General features: G+C 37.8%; 1 protein-coding gene across 1 annotated transcript in view; it reads right to left on the bottom strand.

The window, feature by feature from the left end:
- Positions 1-16,394, bottom strand: part of RNGTT (RNA guanylyltransferase and 5'-phosphatase) — a 170,409-nt gene that overhangs the window by 22,866 nt on the left and 131,149 nt on the right. The window contains exon 14 of the mRNA XM_066179570.1: positions 10,607-10,673. Coding sequence (XP_066035667.1) covers positions 10,607-10,673 — 67 coding nt within the window. The remainder of the gene's footprint in view (positions 1-10,606; positions 10,674-16,394) is intronic.

The following is a 16,394-nucleotide window of genomic DNA, read 5'->3' as shown; positions in this document are numbered from 1 at the left end:
CAAATGTCATTACACATCAAATGAAAGGAAATGGAAAACTCCAAATCAAACATCTCTAATGTGATAAAAACCTGCTTTTTGGTTTAATCTTGTGGGTAGTATGACAGAAGTACCCCAACCAAAACAACTGAGAAGAAAATACTAAAGGTCTCAGGGTTTAATTCTGTAGGCTCTTCCTAAGGGTCAGTGTTGCTGCTGGAACTGGGGCCGCAAACAAGAATGTAGGGGAAGGGAAGGTATGAAAGTTAGATAGCATGACTGTGATTTCCCAGCATATATGTAAGTATTTTTTCCTCAGGTATCCTGTGTTGTAATGCTGTTACACACCCTCTTCCCTTACTAATGCACAACAGTTACACTCCATTTCACATTTTACGAAGTCTTTTGGCTCATTTACATCTAACAGGTACATCAGCCTGCTACTCCAGAGTTTTGCTACTAATCTAACCATTGCTGCCACTTCCAATTTCTTTTCATCTTTGCTATATTTCTTTTAAAATTAGTTATATGGCTCTGAACAATCAATAAACCTCTTGAGTTTTAGAGACATTCCTGAGAACACCAGCTTCTCCCAGCCCCAGTTAGACTCAAAAATTCTTAGATTAAGTCAGAGATGCTTTATTTTCAACATATACCACACATTCCATTAAAAAATCCATACTGTGTCATTACGGGAAAACAGCCGCAGAATGACTTCAAAGTAAAACATCCATCTTTCTTCTTCTGAATAAACATTTTAGTAAAGAAAACACAGCATGTTCTTTGAAAGAGGACCAGGATCTCTGGAATATAATGCAATTCTACCTCTTAATGGAAAAATGGTGCATCATTTTGTATTTTTTGTATTAAGAGAAAAACAGACACTTTCAAGGTAAAAAGAAAAATCCCAAGATACTAAGAATGGAAGTACTGAAAGCCTTGTATAATGCAAGCTGTGGTCACAGCCATCGGAAAAGATAAGAAGGAAGAACTGACAGGAATACTGTGTACTTATTTACAGACTGAAATTAAGCTCTATTCAATCAGCAACAGCAGAGGCTGACAAACATCTAACCCTAAAATTTCCCAATAATATATCCTTATGAACTAGTTAAGTTTCACAGCAGTGAATGCTTATACTCCAAAATGTTACAGAACCTGAAAAATTCAGGTCAGAAGGGACACCCAGCCAGTTCAGCCTCCTGCTCTAGATTAACTTCAAAGATGAGTCAGGTTGCTCAGGGTCTCTTCCAGTTAAACTCTGAAAATCTCCACACACAGAGATTTTACAGTGTCTTCAAGAAAATGCTGCTGTGCACAACCAACCTCCACGCAAATGGTTTTTTTACATCCAATTGGAATTTTCCTGCTTGTCCTTCCCCAGGCATCTCTGAGAAGTGTCTGACTTTCTTTTTTTCAGCAATCTCACTTCCGATGATGGAGGATTGCAATTAGTGCCCCCTTTACCCATCTCTTCTAAACAAACCCTATTTCTTTAATGTCCCCACACAGACTATATGCTCTTTCCTTGGCCATGACCCCCAGAGGGGTCACTCCAGAGGGGGCACTTCTCATGCCCAAGGGAGCCCAGAACTATGCACAGTTACCCCAGATGTCTCTCAGAAACGCTTGAGCGGAGAACAGGGACCTTCCTTGACCTGCTGGCAATGCCCTGGCTCAGACAACCCAAGGTGTGGTTGGCCTTTCCCAGTGCCAAGGCATGTGGCTGGCTCAGCTCAACTTGTGGCCACTGGGACCATCAGATGCTGCTCTGCAGAGCTGCTGTGCAGCCACTCAAAGGCTCCAGCTTGCTCTGCCCCAATGGACAACTCTGAATTTGTTGCTCCTGAACTTGTTGAGGGTCCTTTGTCAGCACTTGTTTTCCTAAGCTTTCTGAGAAATGAGATATGATCATACTGACTTTGTATTGCTAAGATGCATTTGTAAGCCCAGGAAATGGAAGGCTTGAAAAAACTGCAATTTGTTCATTTTTGCAATTCTCACAAAAAGCATTTGAAAGCTTTTTTTTTCTCTACACAGTTAATATAGAGGTAAATAGAAAACAACAAAAAATGTCCAATAAATTAAGATCTACAATCAATTAACTATCATTTTAACCTTTACAGAAGGCTTAATTTACCCCATGCTTGCCAAGAACAAACTTGGATTTATTTAAAAAAAAAAAAACAACTACTAGGAGATGAAATAACAAAACCTGTCCCCCCCGTCCCCCAAAAACACAACAAAAAACCCCAACGAAAATAATATTCCAAAATAATAAACCAATTATTCTATCTTCTTGGCAGCAACAAGAGAAAACTGCAGAGGTAATATTCCTAATTCTGTGAACTTCTATGGAACACTGCATGCTTTACAGAGAACCATTTTTAAACTGAATTCATAGCTATAATCATGATGAAAAGCAAAATGGAGCCTGATCCATCAGAAGAGAGTGAATTTATAAATTATAGCTCATTAACATTTTCTTCTTAGGGGCAGCAATTGTGACAGCATACAAAATCACTGCTTCAGCTCTTTGCAGTGTTAATGCAGATTTTATAGTTATTCTCTTTCTGTTTCTGTCACCACTTCTAAGGCTAGATTTTTTTAAAAGTTTTTTTTTTTTTTTTTCTCCCTAATATGTCTACAAAGAATAACTATGTCCACTGTAGGCTGGCTTTTATTGTATTAGAAATGCAAATATACAATATATTGCTATTTATTTATATTATTGGTGTCTAACATTTCCAGGCAGGACTGAAAGTTCTAATACTCCAGGATCTGTAGAAACACAAAGGCAGGCTGGGCTTTTCTCGCCCTTAAGAGAAGCAAGTATGAGAAGAGCTGCAACAAACAATGTGAAGAGGTAGAGAAAGGTAAGGAAGGAGTCAAGGGATAAAGAATTAAGCCATATGCTTTTTTTCTTTCCTAATTAATTCTTAAAGTAAAGGTTCAAAAGTGTCCTTTCTTCAAAATGAGCCAAATCTGCTACCTTTAACGAATAAATAATTTAGGAATGAGCAGTTGGTGATTTTTTGCTAGCACCTTACATTTTCTATCTTGCAGTTTGTTTGGTAAATTCTCCCTAGCACCTCCCTCACCTTCTTTACAACACATTAACTGTCTGGGTAGGGCAGAACCTCCCATGGATTCTGTTACTGCTTTCATGAATTCAGCATTTAGTTACTGAATATGTTCAGATTATTGTTCAGGATGCAAAGAAAGGCATCTCGAGCTTGGGATGGAAGATTCCAAGATGTCTAAGCACTCTGGGTTCCATCAAGTTCACTCCAAGTCCTAGGGTGTCCTCCCGAAAACCATCTTGCTGCTGCAAATTATTAACTTTAATGTAAAACCTTTCATCATCCCTTCCAAAGGCAAACACAGTCCACAGCCCCGTGCCAGGTAACTTTTCATATATCTTAGGGAACCCTGAAGATAAAAAAAAAAAAAAGGATGCTGAATTTGACTCAGTACTGTGGAATGATGTGGAAACAATGTGAAAGAAAGGAATGAGCAGAAAAGGACAGGTTCAGGCTCCAGAAAGCATTATCTCAGCACTGTATGACTTCCCATGAGAGGACTGCACATGGTCATCTTGTATCAATAAACATTAGGAAAAAATCCTAAATTCCCACTATATTGAGAAATTTATTCTGAAATATTATCTCTCCATCAGCCCGATTTTTTAAGTTTTGGTGCTAAAACTGTTTCTATGTCTTGACTTCTCCATGACACAAAAGTACAGGTGGTTACCACAAAAGACAGAACAATAAAAACAAAGAGAAGGATTTTTTTACATAGTTTCTCAACAGCCCAATACTAGTAATTCCAATGATGCCCAGTACAGCTTCTACAAGTAGCAAGAGGATATGAAAATCCTGCTGTAACATCCTACAAAACTGTATAAAAACCTAAGAGCCATCCACCAGTTCTCTTGGAAGACTGTTAACAATATTCAGTATATATAATTAATGTTGATAACTTTGTCCTAAAGATGCAGTTTGAACTTCAGAAGAGATAGATTATACAGCTTTATCCTCATTCTTTGTATTTTAATTTACGGTGACTGTGTTTAATGAAACATAGGGAGTCAGATTACCTGGATTTATCTTCTTCTTTCACAATCACCAAATCATGTAATTATCATGTTCCTTGTCAACGCTGTCAAGGTACTTCTACCTAGTGTAAGCTGGATCCAGATCTGTAGCTCTCAAAGCATTCTTCAGCTTTCAGAACAAAATTATTTCTGTCCAGGATAACCTATTTGCTGTCCTATCATCACATTCCTGGCTAAAAATATTCTTCTCCCGTTTTTCTTCCCCTCACTGTTCATGTTAACTCTGCTAATAAGATGAAACAATCCTTCTCTGACACTATCTTGCTAAGCTAATGAAGGTTACAACAATTTGTCTTTAATTTGATAGGCCCCTGTCCAACCCAGCGATGTCTCTTTCAGTTTGAAGTTACTTGTCTTCAATGTGAACAAGCAGAACCAAACACTCACAGATAAATCTGTATTTCTGTTTTCTCAGGAACATCTCACTTCAGAGATTCTATGGCTGTACCATCTTCCAGCTGAAGACATTTCCCTAGTTTATATTCTGTGGCATTACATGTCACATAAAACACAGTAACAGCATAAAACAGTAAGAAAGGGAGACAGGCTACAAAAACAAATTCAGGTTATGACTTGACCATGATAAATGAGAAATCCTTTTGTTCTACTATTTGCTCCGGCAGTGAACACAAAAACCTCTGTGATTATGCACGCAAGTTCAGTAAGGCAAAGCATCAAATAATTAAGACACCAACATGGTGTCACACTTGGTGACTGCCAACAGGCTCCAAGGGAAAATTTTAAACATTTTTTGACAAAATACTTTACAGACCACACTGCTACCACGGAGCTCTGTCGGGACAGCAACTGATTGTGTGGCTAAAATGGGACTAATTCTCTCCCTAAATCTGGAGTGGTCTGAATACCTGTACCCTAAACAAGGGTATCCCAAGCTTTGGGATCACTAATTGGAAGTAGAAGTCATCATCACTCAGGGAAGAAAAGCATGTCAACTTCAGTTGAGAAATCAGCAGCTTATCCTGTGTTAAAAAATAACCTCTTAAGAGCAGCATTCATTCCTGTTCCCTCTCCTTCAGGAAAGGATTATTTGGTAAATTGTGGCCAATCATTTCAGTAATCATCTACAAAGGTTTGCCATTACTGAAGGAGTCATGAATTATGTCTGACCTGATTCTCAGACATCAGTTCAGCCTGTGTGTTTGGACAAAGGTATGGCAGCTATGTTCATGAGGTTTCAGCTCTTGGGAACATTACAGTAAATTCTCTGAGGTGCTGAGCAGTTGCCTGCAGATCTTAAAGTAAAGGTAGATGGATTTGTATCTGGAGAGTCTACAGGTTTTGATTTGATACGAACAAAGAAATTATTTCGAGGTGATTACCTGCTGCAAGGCCTCTCTCTGGCAGAACTTTACTACGCTTTGTCATGCTTTAAGTTAAAAGTGTATTTGCTGAGGGAAAATGAGGCAAAATGCCCAAAATGAGTTGGACAAATAATAACTTAGAACAAAACTACATTCCTGCAGTGTAGGTGGTCAGCTTAGCTGCCTCAGCAATCAGCAACACTGTTTTCAAGTTTAATAAAATCACAGATTAGGGCTATTGAGGTGCAGGTCAGAGCAGAGATCCTAATTCCTTGCTAGTCCTTGACAGCAAGACTGCAGTAACTACAGCAGCAAATTCCCAGGAAGCAAGCTTGAAACTCAGAATCTTTCCACTGGGATCCTATAATAAAAAAAAAATACTAACAACACATTATTATTTTCAAAATATTATTTTCAATCTAACTGTCCTCATATTCTATCAAATAAAAAAATTCTATTTTGAACAAAGTAGTAGTTACTATGAAACTTTTAATAACTACTTTTAAATACTAAAAATAAAACAGTAGTAATTAATCTTTATTTAAATGGTAATTCAATGTGCTAAGAAAGCCAAAAAATGAAACTAGTCATTAGCTCATAGTAAAGACTGCCAGAAGCTTCATTACTTATTAATAATGGAGAACACAGTGTACTGAACCATTTCCCTTAACCCCAGAAGCTACTAGGAACTGAACTGCCAATCCTAATAAATTGATTAAGCAGTATGATTTTCTTTATAGATATAATTACTGCATATAGTGTAGCTAAGTTTTCATTGTAATCTATATTGATCAAATCTCAAGATTAAAAACAATGTGTCATAAAACCACAGTGACATACCCTTCCATTGGACAATTATTATGTATATTGGGACAATGGATTTAGTTACTTCTAAAAAACACAAGACTTCTACGAAAAAGTTTTAGCTTTAACAGCATCCTTGTTAGCAAAAAATACTAACAATATTTAGGGGAAAAAGATAAAAGAAAGCTTGCCAGTTAATTCCAGCTGATGGCAATACTTTATCTTCTTGTTCAAGATTATCACTTCCAGAAATCCTTTTTATTTCATCAAATTTCCAAGAGATGGTTAATAAATATAACCACTTAAGACGTAAAGAAAGCTTCAAATCATTGTATTGGTTCAGAGGTCTTTGAAAGAAACCAGAAGTGTATGACAGTAACCACTACTATTACTACTATTAACATAGCTTAAATGGGAAAAGATACTGAAAGCAAACACTGATGGTGAAACTGTACTACAACACCATTGAATGGACATTAGAATTAAATAATAATTTAGAATAATTTTATTTAGAAACAAAATTAAATTATTAAAAGTAACTATCATCTATTAAATTGATTTTTTCAATACAACCTTAAAGAACAATCCCCTGGAAAAAAAATGGGAAACCGTTACCATAGCAGAATTTTGAAATAATTAATTGTCTCATAAGCTAACTGAAACAGACATCATTTATATGTCACTGAACTTACTGAAACTCACTAAATATTAGCCTAGAACAAGAGCAATCACAAACACTGTGCAAAATCTTATATGTTCTATCATAAACTGTTCAAAGTAGCAACATAAAAAACCTTGCAATACTTATGAACTAGCATATTATTAGAAAAGTTAAGTTCCAGGCAGATCCCTAGATAGGAAAACTCTTTTTTCCCATTTCTTCCATCCATCTGCTACCAGATGCAAGATTCTAAAGCTTCAGGAAAGAATGATTCACGTTCCTCTTGCATAATGAAGTATAGATATCCAACACCTATCAAACACAACCACTGATACCACTGAAAGCAAGCTGAAGAGGAAGATCAGGTAATTTCAGTTAATCTTATCAGTTCAGCTATGTCTCAGAAACATTATAAATATTAATATATATTAATGAATTATTGATATAAGAAAGTAAGATGTAGAAAAATCATCCTAGAAGAGACGTGTTAGTATTTCAAACTCTTTTTCCAGAATTGCCATCTACAGTTCTTCATCATCAAAGACATTGGTGCAATTATCTTCTGCACAGTTTTGAGAAGTAAAACGTGTTTGCCTTTGGGAAGGGATACTTTGATAAGGAGTTTTTCTTTTTGCTGTTTTGTAAATCTACATAAACTGAAACGTGAATACATGAGTACTAGCATGGCAGTTTGTATGTTTACTATGAATATTTCAAAGACTTGGAAACATTCTTACCTGTCCAACTGGAAGTGCACTAAAATGCACCAAAAGTACTCCTGTCTAATAATGGTCGACTTTGAGTAATAAATCTACACTGGCAGAGGACTGTAGTGGTTTGGGGCATTCCTTAATGCATACATTTGGCAAAAACAGGCTGTATCTTAATAGAATACGTAATACTTAGGATGTTTGCAAATGAACATGAGTGGGTAATTTATATAACAAGGGAGACCAATCTATCACACAGTGTGGAAAAGCATATTTGAACTAAAAGGTTATAAAGACTCTGCCTTATATATATATTCAAGGACCACATGTAGTACACTGGTCTTTTAACTGATGGGATCATTAGCAAAATCATATTAAACACCTGAAGAAGTGCTGGGGGAAGAATGAAAGAAACCTGCGTCAACAGTGATGAAAGACCATTGTACATCTCCAGAGTACATAAACTTCTTTTTGCACCACCAACTCTCAGTGTGAATTATTATTGCCTTTTTCTTTTACTGGTGTAGAAGAACTCTGCAAAGTTGTGACCCCATCACTCTATACCAGTTCCTCCTGCTGCCATACAGCAAAAATCCCTCTAGAATCTCAAGTAATCAGAGAGGACCCTCAATTTCAAAAGCTTTTTGTCTTTGTTAACTACATGCCATTTCCCAGCTGAACATAATAACAAGCCACACCAATCAGCTCGCCACTGCAGCATTGCTTTTAGCACCAGAATCAAAGCAAAGCAAAGCAACAGTGTGCAAACATACACCCATGTATATCCCTACACCCCCCAAAATAAGTTATATTTTATAGAGTACATCTTGTGGAATTAGCTTATTCAAACTTATTGATGTAATCTCCAGTAATTAAGTGGAAAATAGGCTTTGTTTTTCAAAGGCAGCTGAAAGCTGAAATTTATTTTGATTATCCACTTAACCTATGCTGTGGCAAATGTAACATTTAGGATGAGACTATACCAGTAATATATTACCCGAAAGTCTAGTATTAACTTACTCAAATCAACTCCATGTCAGGTATTTACCAAGCATGGTACCATAAATAAAGAATTGTAGACACAACAGAAAACAGTATTGTGCCCATATCTTCAACACTGTGTCATCCCCTACTCTAAAGAAAGCAAAAATAAAAATACAGAAGGGTATGTAAAACAAAAAATTGCTTGGAGATACAGGTTAGATTTCAGAATCAATTAAATAGATTAAGTTTCTGTGGTCTGGAGGATGCAAGATGGGGTAATAAGGAGGGGAAGATAAAAATCAGGAATAGAGAATCACTTCTCTTGACATAAGGACTAGGTTGAACCAAAAAGAATAATTTGGCAATAGATTTTAAAGATATAAAATAATATCTTAACTCACAATGATAGTATGGCTTTGTACGTTGAAAATTTAGTAGAAAATCCCTCAAGCACACTGAGGGAGGGAAGTCCAACTGAGTCTATTAAGCAACAGGATGCAGATACCACTTCCAGCAGAGAAGACCCTGCATGCAAATAGCAGGAAGTTGTCCACATGCTTTGTATTTATCCTGTTAGTGCCCTCTTTCCCTAAGCGTTTGCAAGTGGCCTGCCACTCAGTCCTGCAGCTGGATCCTGTAGAGGATCTCTGCAGCTGTCCTGTGAGCAGAAGGGTCTCTACCTGGCCCAAAGTATTAGGAAGGGTACCACTGCCAATGGCAAGCAGCAGAAAACAAGTGGTATTCACCTCTTCTCTCTCACTTCCACCCAGTGGACTTAAATTCTTCCCCAGTCACGGGGAAAATCTCCCTTTCTGGTACTTGCTATTCTTATAATTGGATGGAGGAGGCAGAAATGGAGCCTCATTCAGAACAGGAGAACAGTTAACTTTTATAAAGCTTTTAAAGAAGCACTAGTCTGAAGAGGTATCAACAAAAGTATACAAGGTTATTTTTGAAGAAACTTCTAGCAAGCTGTCTCATGCAAGTAACATTTTAATTGCTTGGTTATTAGCCAAACTGAATAATACACAGGTAGGAATTGGGGAGATGAGAAAAGGGAAATAGGAAGATGAAATGCATGCATTTCTTATTTTTAAATAATTTTAATCCAGCACCAAGGTTTGAATTATAAAAAGTATTTGCTAGATACAGTTGGGAATACTGTTTAGTATCATAATTAGGGATGGCAAAGGAACACATCTGACTTTTAGAAACTAAGTTTCATTTTCATGTAAAACAAAAACAAGGTTTTTAAAATTCTGAAGCACAAGCATATGCACGTGATGGAGGGAACAAAGCAGCCTAGAGTCCAGAATATGTAATAATTACAGGTATCATCTAGGACATAGGAACACTTCAGCATTCTAAAACAGATAGCACATTTCCACATTGCAGTGTAATAGCTGACATGCTAATGCCTCCCTCTCTTTGTTCTAACAAAAATACCAATGACACTCATCAGAATCAGTCCATATATTCCTGTAAAATTTTTGTTTGCAAGTGACATGACAATAACTAATTAGCAACTGGCAATTAGAAACATGAAGCTATTATAGCTCCACTGAAGAAGAAGAAACAATAAGTCATATAAAACACAAATTATTTTCCAGCAATTTTATGAGTCTTTCATAATAAATCTAATAATACTGGGAAAACAATCTGTGCTTTTTACTGCAGTATCTTCCCTGTCAAGGATCACTAAAGAACTACAGGGCTTCCAAAGTAGCTTTGCTTTGAAATGACCCTGACAAGAAAACCTTCTGGTAATTAAATCAGAGTCAAAATTAATCAAAAGATGATTGAAAAAATTAAACTTCTTTGACAAGTTAAGAGCACAGATTAAACCAAAAGCAAACCCAGAATATGGTAAACATAACCAAAGCAGCACTATTTCCCACTGTTTTTCCTAAAGCTATATTGATAACTTGAAGTCCTGAAGTTCCCTAAATCATACAGAAGTGAAACAATGGAAGTAGCACACACTACCCCCCCCCCCCCCGTCCCCGCCCCAGCTTATTAATCATACCTTAATTTGTGCAAAAGGTCTGTCAAAGTTTCCAACATAAAGAAGACCAACATTCTGGGTGAGTAGCCTAAAAAATGAAAAGAATCTTTTAAGATATCACTTTACATCCATAGGTGTTTTCTGCATCTGCAGTAATTGTTACCAAACCCTAGCAGGGCAGCAATTTTCACCACGATAGCAAGAGCTACCCTTGCAAATCTGATTACACAATTCTGTTTGAACTACTATAAAAACAGGAAAGATGTGAATTAAAGATGGGTGCACACCAGTAATTCGTGTCTATGTTGCAAGCAGGTCTTCAACAAAATCATTTCATAGGCTTCTTTGTTTTGGATGCCACTCAGTAACATGGGAAGAATGGCAGGTATGTGCCTTTTCTACTTATCAGAGATCATTAGAGACAAAGAGACAGCAAGAGAAAAGAATTGTAAACACACACATTCACAGCAGCAAGCCCAAGAGTTAAAAAACGGATTAGGGCACATAAAAGTACACACAGTAACACAAAAATGACATCACTACAAGCAGAGAAATAACAGTGAATCTCTGTAATATAGCCTAATGGTTTGCTAAATAAAAAGAGCCCCAGATACAGCTTGTGCTTGCTTGTCCTCTTTCAGTCTCAATAAAGTTGTTGTGTACACCACCGAGATCCAAAGGGATAGTGCGTAAATTGTCTCAAATGCCTGTTCATATTTCTGGAAAAGAGTTTGATTTCTGCAGATACTGTGGAAGTCAATGTTATCAGTACACAAACTCCAAATTCCAGAGGAGCATTAGGGCACTGCTGTTACGAACAGGCTGACAAGAACATCGCTGGCCAGCAAAAAGGGCAGGAGAGCAGTGTTCTGTTCTGACTGAATAATTACAATGTTCCTCTTGCTAAGCAAAGGCCCAGCTATCATTCCCTCATAAGCATTGCACTGAAATACAAGTTCTTCATAATAATGAGAACTTTTTTGATGACATACCCTGGAAAGAGTTTCTGTTTTGATTAAAAGGGACATTGAAAACCCATCATACTTACCTTCAGTAGCTTCAAGTTTTCACCAAGTGTTTGCTATTTTATATTTTCTTTCAATTTTACATCCCATTTCCTTCAGCAACAAGGCCTCACATATGAATTAAACAGCCAGAAGTAAGTACAAATGTAGGCATCACTCAGCTTAAGCAATGACACTGAGGTGTCTCTTTCTCACATTATTAAACATAAATATATATATACACACACTTTTAATTCATATTGAGATTTTTATTTTATAACTAAGCCACCTGTCATTTTCAACTCATTTCTCACCACTGCCAGGCCTGTTTTCATAAACAAAAGAAAACAGAAACTTAAATGGCATGAAATAATTTTGAGCCCACAGGACATACACACCTTAATATGATCTTGATTCTTCCCAGCTCTGACAACAATATGATATTATATGGCTTTAAACTGGCTCACCAACAGTGGAAATTGGTGGAACTCAGCAAAATTACAAAGTCAAAACATTCACACATGTAAAACAGTTAAGTAAGAAGAGGTGTTGAACTATCACTCCTCAAAAACCTTTCTGTAATTAGATACGGTATATAAAAATTCCAGTGAACTGACAGAAACACCCAAAGAAGGAAAAGACCAGTAAGGATCAGACCACATCAGCCACAGAAAAGACAGGCAAGTGGATTCCTCCCTTTCCCTATCAGTGTGCCAGTCTCCATCAGGAAGACTTGTACTGCTATGTAATGGTTCAGCAGTATATGTAAGTCAGGATAAGCATACTGAGCTCGTTTTCAGTCACAGTAAGACAAATTTATTCAGAACTCAGGTGTCTGGAACTGGAAAAATCCAGCATATTGATCTAACTTTCTCCTAGAGCTATAAAGCAAAATCAGAAAATATTTAATGGTTTTCTAAATGGAAAGAAACATACGGGAAGTAATTAGCAAAGAAGGTTTAAAGAGGCTACAAAAAGAATTCAAGGTAGGTCATCATATTTCAGAGAGGCACCTTACAACAACAAAGTATTCTTACAAAGAGCTGCACATAATTATAATTATTATAGCACAGGAAAGAAAAACAAAATAATCCACTAGCTGTATTTCCAGTAAGGGACTTCAAAAAAGAGAAGACATTCAGTGTGATAATTCCCATGTGGTTATTCTTCACATTTTCTTTTACCAGATAAAAATGTAGGACCATTAAAAAATGAAGTCTTTAGGATTGCTTTAGTTACAAGTGACAAACATCCAGGGAATCTTAAGACTGCCCAGTTGTCTACACAGATCCAGGAGATTGCCCAGTTGTCTACACAGTTTTAAGTTGCTATCACTGATGTACGCTCCAAATGAACTGCAAGACTTGGCTTCTTTATTAAGATTGATATTGACACAGTACAAGCTGAGTACATTATTATTCATTCATCTGTCACTGCCTCTGGTAAAAAGTACTTTACTTACAACTTTTTATTTGTACTCACATGGCACTTCAAAAAGCAATGTTAATGCAATGTTAGGAAAATGTTTAGGGAACGGAGTTATTTGTAGCTTTCCCTTCCTTAAATAAGAGGTTGCATACCGTATTTCTCTAGTTACACATTCCCACTGAGTTCTGTAGTTCGAAATTATATCACCAACACGTAGTCAGGTTCCATTTAATTACTCAAGAAGGTTGAAATGAGCACCCCAATATGATGATAATTTAATGTTCTGAAATATCTGGGGTTTATGCCCCTAAACGACCTGAGAAATTAAAAAAAATCCCAATCTCATCACTAGTCTAAGCTCTTTTACTCTGGGTCTTTCTTATGAGCACAGTATCTTATGTATTTCAGAAGCTGAGCTCAGACGGAAGAGCCTAGAGAAGAAAGCAGGCTGGGACAAGAGTCACCACTGAGGCTCTGAATAAACCAAGCTACTGCAAGAGTGTTACCATCTCCTCAGCAGCCACCTGTGGCAGTACCAAAAAGCTTTGTGTCATTGAGGAAAGGGGCGATACAGAGGAGTATGTGCCAAACTCCACCTCACCCGCAGAAACTCAGCACAACTGACCTCTAAATGACACTTAGATGTACCTTCCACCAGTCAGAAAGTTTAAACTATACACAGCCGGTTTGGGAGTTTTTTATCACAATACCAGGGTGTACTTTTAAGTACCTAAAATTAACTTTATATTATAAACGTCAATGTGTCCAAATTGATATAGATATTCACTCCTAATACTCTCAACAAATTACCCTTTGCCATTAAAGACTTCCCAAAGGTAAGCAGGTTTGGTAATAAGCACTTATATGCCAATGCTACCTTTGAAATGTCAGTCTTTTGTTTCTTACTTAGTTTAACAATTGCACAGTTCTGCTCCTAAAACACCATCAGCAGTACTCAACACTAAACCCTGATAAAAGTTGGCTATCACTTGTAATTGGCCAAAATTGATAGCAAGCTATGAAACAGTGATGATAGTTTCACAGCAGAATTATTACCTTTGAATTTCACTTCAAATAATTACCTTAAAGTTATGAGAAACCATCATCAAAAATACAAATGCTTACAGGCACTGCAACACATATTCATTTTTTTTAAGAATATGTAGCAATATACAAAGCTGCCTAGCTTACAGACTGTCATATATTTGTAGTCTTTTCCATTCAATACATTATTCATGTAATTCCCATTTTTTTCTGTACATTGAAAGAAAGAAACCTGACTCAAAGAAACAGTAGTTCTTCAAGATGTGCTTAAGTTCTTTAAGATGTGCCTAAATTCTTTAACATGTGCCATATGTAACATGACACTCCATGCTTTCCTCTCCTATACATCCGTGTGAGCAGACCTCTAGCCCAACATGCCAGTTAGGGATGCAGAGCTATATTTCAATGCAAACTACATAAAACCCTCAGAAGCGTCAGGACAAACCATTTTGGCCTTAAATGTCCTTCCAGCACCAAGAAAATGCTGCTAGATAGTTATCACTAAATTCCTCTAGATTTGGTCTTTTCTGGCATATAAATGTACACAATGTCTTCAAAATCCAAGCTGCAGGAGCCCGGCACTGCTGTTTGTGGGGAAGTTGACCATAGTAGGCATGGTCAGGCCAATGGTGGCAACAGCGACATGACGGTGGTTAATGCAAATAAACACAGGACAGGACTAAGAACTTGGGTTAAAGGAAACTTGGGGTAAGACACTGTGGGATGGCAGGGGATGTAGAGCAAAAGGGATGAGAAAGGCATAAAAGAGCGAAAAAGCAGCCCTGTGGGTTGGAAAGCACTGGGGTAGGGCTGGAGAAGACCAAAGTATTAGAGAATGGGGCAGCAGAAACTGATTTACCACAGAGTTCATCCTCCCTGAGCATAGCTGACCTTTGTTTGGGGGCTGGGGCACTCTCAGTACCATTGCCTCCTTCCTATTGCCTTTGGGCACAAGCAGCAGTGAGCCTTGACTATGGACTTTATGAGGGCAGCACTTTTCAAAGAAGCCTGTTCACTTCCTCTTCTCCACACATAGTCTGCTCCTGCTAACTCACTAATACATGTTAAGACGAAGGGGAATTGCCCTTTCAGTACCTAAAGGGCGAGGGCAATAACAGAGCTGGAGAGGAACTTTTTAGAATGGCCTGTACTGAAAGGACTTAAGGGGAATGGGTTTAAACTGAAACAAGGCGGGTTTAGATAGGTATAATACCTACTGAAAGGTGAAAGCCTTTCCTGTGAGAGTAGTGAGACACTGGAACAGGTTGCTCAGAGAAGCAATCCATCCCTGAAGTGTTCAAGACTTCCACCTGGTCTAGTGGGCGGTGTCCCTACCCATGGCAGGAGGTTAGAATTTTATCATCTTGAAGGTCCCTTCCAACCCAAACCATTCTGTGATTTCAAGATAATATTGACAAAAATTCAGGCAATGCTCCAGCCACTAAGTAGTATTTTGTGAACGCAGAAAAGCAGATGCCAAAGAGTTCCTTCATATCTTGTTGGGAGGTGTGCCTTGAGGACACCACTACAGCTTGATCTGTACCCCAAATGCCCACACCTTCAGACCCAAAAGCTGCCTTGAAAATCCACTCAGGTTATCAAACAGAGCCACCCAAATGAGAGGTGAACACACTAACTTCTGAGTGGTTCATACACAAAGAAGTTGCGAGTTTCCCTCTAGGCTACCTAGAGCTGCTGTGAAGATTACGGAAGGAGACTTCCAGAAAGGAGCATGCAGAGAAATAAAGGTGCAGGGAGGAGCCAGGAGCCGCTACCTCTCACAGGAGCAAGTTACTGCAGATTAGCTGAACGCGATAATTTGCTCCTGTGCGAGGCAGCAGCTCCTGCGCTTGCTCTGGTGGGTGCAAGACTGGTGACACATTGTGCAGGGACACAGACAGACTTGCAGCTCTAGCCAACAGCAGAGAGGTCAGATAGCCTTGGAAAGCAGGGAGTATGGAGTGAAAAACACAGTAATTGGCACTGGAAAGGTGGAATGTGTAGAAGGAAAATGATGACCAATGAACAAGCATATGGCATGGGGTGTCTGGTTTCTCAGGAAGAAAGCTGCCCTGCAACAGGCAGTGGTGGGCACAGAGCTGCTCACAGCAATGCTACAGTTACTCACCAGGAAACAGAACATTCAACTGCTTCCTTACAAGTCAACAAAAAGCACTCACAAAACCCCAGAACTGATGATAATTTATCAAGTAATGTCTTGCAGTATTTTATTAGGCAATCCTAAAATTTAATTCGAAACATGATGTTTGAAGAGTAGTTCATTGCTCTACATAAGTCGTTTGATACTTTATTTCCGGTTTATTCTTGATGGT

Source organism: Chamaea fasciata, unplaced genomic scaffold, assembly GCF_029207755.1.
Source record: "Chamaea fasciata isolate MVZ Bird 193981 ecotype frontalis unplaced genomic scaffold, bChaFas1.0.hap1 SCAF_3, whole genome shotgun sequence".
Classification (NCBI taxonomy): domain Eukaryota; kingdom Metazoa; phylum Chordata; class Aves; order Passeriformes; family Sylviidae; genus Chamaea; species Chamaea fasciata.
This window is presented reverse-complemented; position numbering and strand designations above follow the sequence as displayed.